Source organism: Mus caroli, chromosome 2 (assembly GCF_900094665.2).
Source record: "Mus caroli chromosome 2, CAROLI_EIJ_v1.1, whole genome shotgun sequence".
In the NCBI taxonomy this organism is placed as follows: Eukaryota; Metazoa; Chordata; class Mammalia; order Rodentia; family Muridae; genus Mus; species Mus caroli.
This window is the reverse complement of record NC_034571.1, coordinates 95,933,946-95,939,774: the sequence shown is the minus strand read 5'-3', so window position 1 is coordinate 95,939,774 and position 5,829 is coordinate 95,933,946. Positions and strand designations below refer to the sequence as shown.

Sequence of the window (5,829 nt, the reverse complement as noted above, 5' to 3'; positions counted from 1 at the left end):
AAGAAACAAGAAACAAGAAAGAAGAAGAAGAAGAAGAAGAAGAAGAAGAAGAAGAAGAAGAAGAAGAAGAAGAAGAAGAAGAAGAAGAAGAAGAAGAAAGAAGAAGAAGGAGAAGAAGAAGAAGAAGAGGAAGAGGAAGAGGAAGAGGAAAGAAGAAAGAAGAAGAGGAAAGAAGAAAGAAGAAAGAAGAAGAAAAGACAGGGATGACAAGATGAAATCAGAATCATGGTGAAGGCCATAGAATACCAGGTAATGGAAAGAACCTGATGTGGTTTCAGGACCTATGTGATGTTACTAGTTTTATTTCAAATGGGCTGAGGATGTAGTAGTAGAGTATTTATCTAGCATAAAAGAACAGTCAGAGATGATCTCTCTGCTAGATGAAAAGGCAGAGAACTGAAGGGTGGCAGAGAGGTAAACCTCTGTGAGATCCAGTAGAAACAGTTACCAGACTGAAGGAGCCACAAGGTTAACTTTTCTCAAACAGAATTATGCTTGGAATGGTAGAAGGAAACCTAAGAGTTCTGTGCACCTGCAGTAAAGTGGCCTCCTTTCTCACTAGCAGGTAGGCCTTAGCTTTCCTCCCAAGAAGAACACTGAGTATACATAGGAGTTCATGTCTCTCATCAGAGTTCATGTCTCTCTTATTGATCCTTTATCTCTAGCTCCTGATCTCCATCAGTCTGCCCCATCTGATTGGTCAGCAACCATCTTCCTAAACCCTAGCTGGCTGCATGATCTAGCAGGATTGTCAGCTCCTAGAAGCTGCCATAATAAAGAAGCAGTCATTTCAGGAAGACTAAAGTACTAGAATCCAACTCCCCAAAGATCATTGGGGAAGCCTTGCTTCTTCTCACCAACCATCTGCTTTCCCACGATCCAATAAAACTTGTACTTCTTCCAATAGTAGCTTCCTCTTAGCCAAAAGCAGCTGGCTAATGAGCCTCCATCTAACAAGCCCCATTCTTTCATGACGAGTTAGCACTAAATGTCCCTTAGAAATGCCAGGCTCTCTTTGGCCAAATGCAAGTGGAGAAGGGAAATAGCCATTCGCCTTGAAAGAGGAGTTCAGGTGCTTGGCCTCACCTTGACTGAACCTGCATCGAAAGGACTCTCCTTCTCACCAGGTCTGAGATCTTCGGTTCCCGGCAGGCTAGAAACAGATAAGCCATGCTGTGTGATGCTTTTCCGACTTTACTGGTCACATCATGCCACCCAGAATAACACCTGACTCCCACCCTTCCAGACACCATGCATTCATTCACAGGTCTCAGGGGCTTCATGGGTTAGAAAAGCTTCAACAGCGTACTTAGCAAGATGGCAGCTGCTTTTCCCCTGGGAGTTGCTACTATAGAACTCAGCTGTCTCCTCTGAAAAACTGTTCTTCCGAGGAGACTTGGGACAGTGGCAGTTAATAGATTAGGGCCATCTGTTCATGGGAATGGTGTCAGCAAACTAGATCATAGTGGAATAAAACTCAAAGTGAAGGCTCCAAAATAGAGCCCACAGAGGGAATTAGGGAGTCCTTGTTTAAAACCAGACGGCAGTGCCAATTATAAATAAGTCTTGAGTAACCAGCCATTCCTTGTCCTGTCTCTGCAATGAAGGTCCCTAGCAGTCACCAGAGGACAACTGGGAGCCCAGTTTCAATTCACTGAAATCTTTCTTTTTTTCTTCCAGGGAAAACGAATCCTTCCCATCTCTCTTTCCCAATCTAGCAGCCAACATTTGTCTAATTAGCAACTTAGAGTACTTTGGTTGTATTAATTTGTAAGAGGAAAGTTGACAAAAACCCTCCAAGGACATATGCAACACCGTTCCCATACTTAATGAAATAAAACCTCAGGCCTTGTGCTGGGAGGAGGAAAGTAGCTTCTGGCAAAAGTCTAAAGTGATTTCTCCCTTTCACATTGGTCCTTTTATTTCTCTTTCATTCCTTTCCCCGTGGTTCAGGTTGTTGACAAACACCCAGCAGAGAGGGTGACGGGTAGGGGCAATGGTCTTGACAATCTAGAACATGAGCACACACTTCTTCTCAGTAAAGAAGGCATCAACCCAAAACAATCAATGAATAAAGTCAGGGCAAAGCTGCATCACCAGCGTGGAGGGCTCCATCTCCCAACACAACAGTCCAGGGGTTTCGGCTTCCAACCTATATTTTAAATGTTACTTCCAAGATGGCTTGCCTTGAGCTTACCATAGACAGATGCTTCCACTTTAGTCTATACCCACTTTTTTCTCCTGTCTTTCATCTGAAATGTTATCTCAGCTCCTCCTAGCATCCTTAAATCCCTCCTGACTGCAACCAACCCTACCTACATCACACTCTCGCATCTATTTTGGGAATGCTGAGACCTCTGTTTTCCAAACTACTCATTCATTTGTTAGAATTTTGAAGGTTTGCTGTGTTTGTCTTTATCCATCTACATCTGTAGTGTCCCCTCTATGTAGGTGACCAGGGACATATGCTTATTGGCTCTTTCATTACATATATGACAAAAACAGATGTGCAAAGTCTTACAACTTCTGTTCTTGGATTTCCATATCTAAAACACAGCCTTGGCATCTTCCCCAAACTGCTCTTCTCCATCATCGTAGGTAAGATCAGAGTGAAGACTTTTGGGGACCCAGGAAACAAGACACAATGTTTTTAAATGATAGTCTCCAAGGTAGGAATTACATATGGCTTAAGGATGAGCCTACAAGAAAACAGTATTCCATGGACTTAAGGCAGGCACTGGACCTGTCAAAGAATATGTGCATCTGTAGAATCCAGAGATGTCCGTGAGTTACCTTTCATGCAGACAGGTTGCTTTCCTGACCACTCTCCATTCTGCTGGCAAGTTCGTTTCTCATTGCCACTCAGAACGTATGAGCCGTTACAAAAGAAAGACACAACCGTGCCAATTTTTACATGGCGCTCATTGAGAAGTCCAGGACCTTCTGTGATTTTCTTGTACCCATTGACTGGGCCCCCAAGGTCTGAGCAGTTTCTTTCTTCAAGTACTAGAAGTGAAAGAATAAGGGGTGAAAAGGAACTGTTAAAAGTCTGAGTCATCCAGTTTTAGAATAGATTCTTTTCACATTTCATTGAATTAAAAATACATTGACAGGGAGCCTGCTAACAGCAGTGCTTGGAAGAGAATCCCAGAGAAAATTCATTGTGGAGAAGCATGTGGTAGGCATGTCATGCTTGTTTCATGACTTTTTCTTAAATGAAGAAATCATTCATTGGAAATACAAATAAGTTTGACACTAAATCTGGGTCCTGGATGACATTTGTTTATTTTTTTCCCAAACTGCAGAAGTTGGGCAAGCCCGGACAAATGTAAATAAGCCACCTAGATTTCTCAATTAGTATATGGTGGTTATTATTTTTTGATGGTGGTGTGTTATGTGTTTCATTTCCTAACACTTATGCAATTAACCCACACTCTACATTTTCCTATTTAGAGTGTGTACTCAGAAAGTAGAATTGATTTGAATCAAGAATATATATGTAACATGGATTTAAACTTTAGATATCAACTCCAGAAAGAAAACAGTATGCTGAAACACTTAGTTTAAGAAACAACCAACCAAACAACAACAAAACAATCAGGGTACAGGGTACCAGGTAGTGCTGGAGAGATAACTCAGGAATTGAGAGCACTCTGGCTGTTCTCCCAGGGGACTGGGGTTCCCGGCATCCACATAGTAGTTCCCAACTGTCTGTAACCTCTGTTCCAGGAGGATCTAACGCCCTCTTCTGGCCCTCGGGAATCAGGAAAGTAAGTGGTTCACAGACATAGATGCTGTCAAAACACCATACACACAAAATAAAATCAAACAAAACAACACTATATAATTGTAGCTCTAACAGCCTTCCCCAATCCCCAAAAAGAGCTTTTATCTGCTTATTTTACATTTATAACAAAGAAATGTCTATTCTTTCATTCCTACAGGACAGAGACAAAGTTGAAATGGCATCAGAAGCTATCCAGAACATTTTAGCTATGGCCTGGAAATATTCTAGTGGGTAAGTAACATAATTGTGTGAAACAGATTATGACACCGTAATGAATATAACCAGCCTAGGAAAAGACAGAGAAACTCATGAAAAATTGAGCCTTTTATTACTGAATTTGGGACCAATGGTTCTATCAGTTTCCCTTGTTTCTTTCTTTTTTAATATTTATTTATGTGTATGTACATTTTGTTTGCATATATGTGTGTGCTACATGTGTGCCTTGTGCTTACAAAGGTCAGAAGAATGGAATCAAATTCCTTGAACTAAATTGTTGAGAGCCACCCATAGAACCCTGGTTCTCTACAAAATCAGCAAGTGAACCATCTCTCCAGCACTTATCCCTGATTTCTTTCCTGTCATTTCTTCCAAGGCACAGACTCACTCCTCTGGAACAGTCCCCAAGTAAAGCAATCGCACATTCAACAGGCCTTGTTTCTGATAACTGCCCCAATCACCTTTCCAGCAACTTATTTACTTGCTTGACAAGAAGAGAGTTTCTATTTGGATAATACCTCTAAATTATCCAAAATCAAAAATGAATAAATATTGTTTCTATATGCCACTTGGGAAGACTTCTAGAACCATCCAAATCAGTGGCTTGACTTTTCTTGAAAACTATCAACAGGGTCATATGGTAATAGATCAGTCATACTCTGTGTGCCTTGGGGTTATGTAATGCAAGCAACTCCTCTTGTGAGCAAACCCTAAGCTCCTATTTTAAGTGTAAGGAAAGGGACCTCACTGAGCAAGCTGTTCAAAAATCTTGAGATGCCAGAACAAGGAAGTGCAGTTTTAACATCTCAAGTGGACTCAGAAAACCCCAGTGCTGTGTTTTGGGAATGACACTGGTGTGGGAGAAACAGCAGAGGAAGCAGCAAGTGAAGCTACCTTCATCCAGTACCGATGCTTCAGTTCTGAACACACAGCCAAAAGTCCACTGCTGGGGCCTGGGGACTATAATGAAAGGCAGAGTATCCCACATGCATGTTTAAAACTGTGAAATTAGTCATAACATTAAAAATTGGGAGAGGTAAAGTTGAGTCACTGGCCTTTCAAATGATTCAGGACTGAAATGCTTAGATCTATGCTTCCATATAATAACAATCAATTGGAGCCAAGAGTTGATAAGCACTGCTTTGCCTACGTAGGACAGTTAGTTCTTCACTTAGCCATGGCCCCTCCCAACTAAACTGCCTAGCTGTGGCTTTTACCTAAATCTGTGCCCAATTAGTCAATGTAAGAGCTGAAGTTGGAGTATTTATAAGTGTTGTTCTTCATCTATTTTGAGCTTTGTTTATGGCCAAGAGAGACTGGGAGGGATTTAATGCTAGTCCTGAAATACAGAGAATTAAAAATCTCAACTGTAGCCACATCAGCTTCACAAAAGGTAAAAAAAAAAAAAATCCTTTCTGCTGATGGTTTGGACAGGTAAACCTGAGAGCTTGTTTTCTTTCCTAGGAAGAAGGCACTTTCACAGTATACTAGATCCTCACATCCTGATTTTTCATGGGATAGACCCTCAGGGTGTGTACATCTGCTACATTTACTGTGGGTTTGAACACTGAGAAGTTGTTGAACTTTTAGAGAAAATAAAGATTTATAATTTTGAAGTCATTTGTGTCTCTCACTGGGAAAGCTTTAAAATAAGAATAAGAGGGAGTGCCATCTTGGTGCCGGGACTCCGCCGAACTTAGGAACTTAGTCTGCACAGGTGAGAGTGTGCACCACAGAGGCAGACAGCTTCTGGGACAGGCGGGAGCCACAGAGCCGCTGAGGCAGCACCCTTTTGGGGCCGCAGACATCCGGCACCCTCCCAGCCG

At 41.8% G+C, this 5,829-nt stretch overlaps 1 protein-coding gene across 2 annotated transcripts in view; it reads right to left on the bottom strand.

The window, feature by feature from the left end:
- Pamr1 (peptidase domain containing associated with muscle regeneration 1) overlaps window positions 1–5,829 on the bottom strand; it is an 88,416-nt gene that overhangs the window by 7,309 nt on the left and 75,278 nt on the right. For both annotated transcript variants that reach the window (XM_021155746.2, XM_029474726.1), the window contains exons 7-8: window positions 2,794–3,006; window positions 1,087–1,153 (exon numbers count right to left, since the gene is read on the bottom strand). In XM_021155746.2, the coding sequence (XP_021011405.1) occupies window positions 1,087–1,153; window positions 2,794–3,006 (280 nt within the window). The remainder of the gene's footprint in view (window positions 1–1,086; window positions 1,154–2,793; window positions 3,007–5,829) is intronic.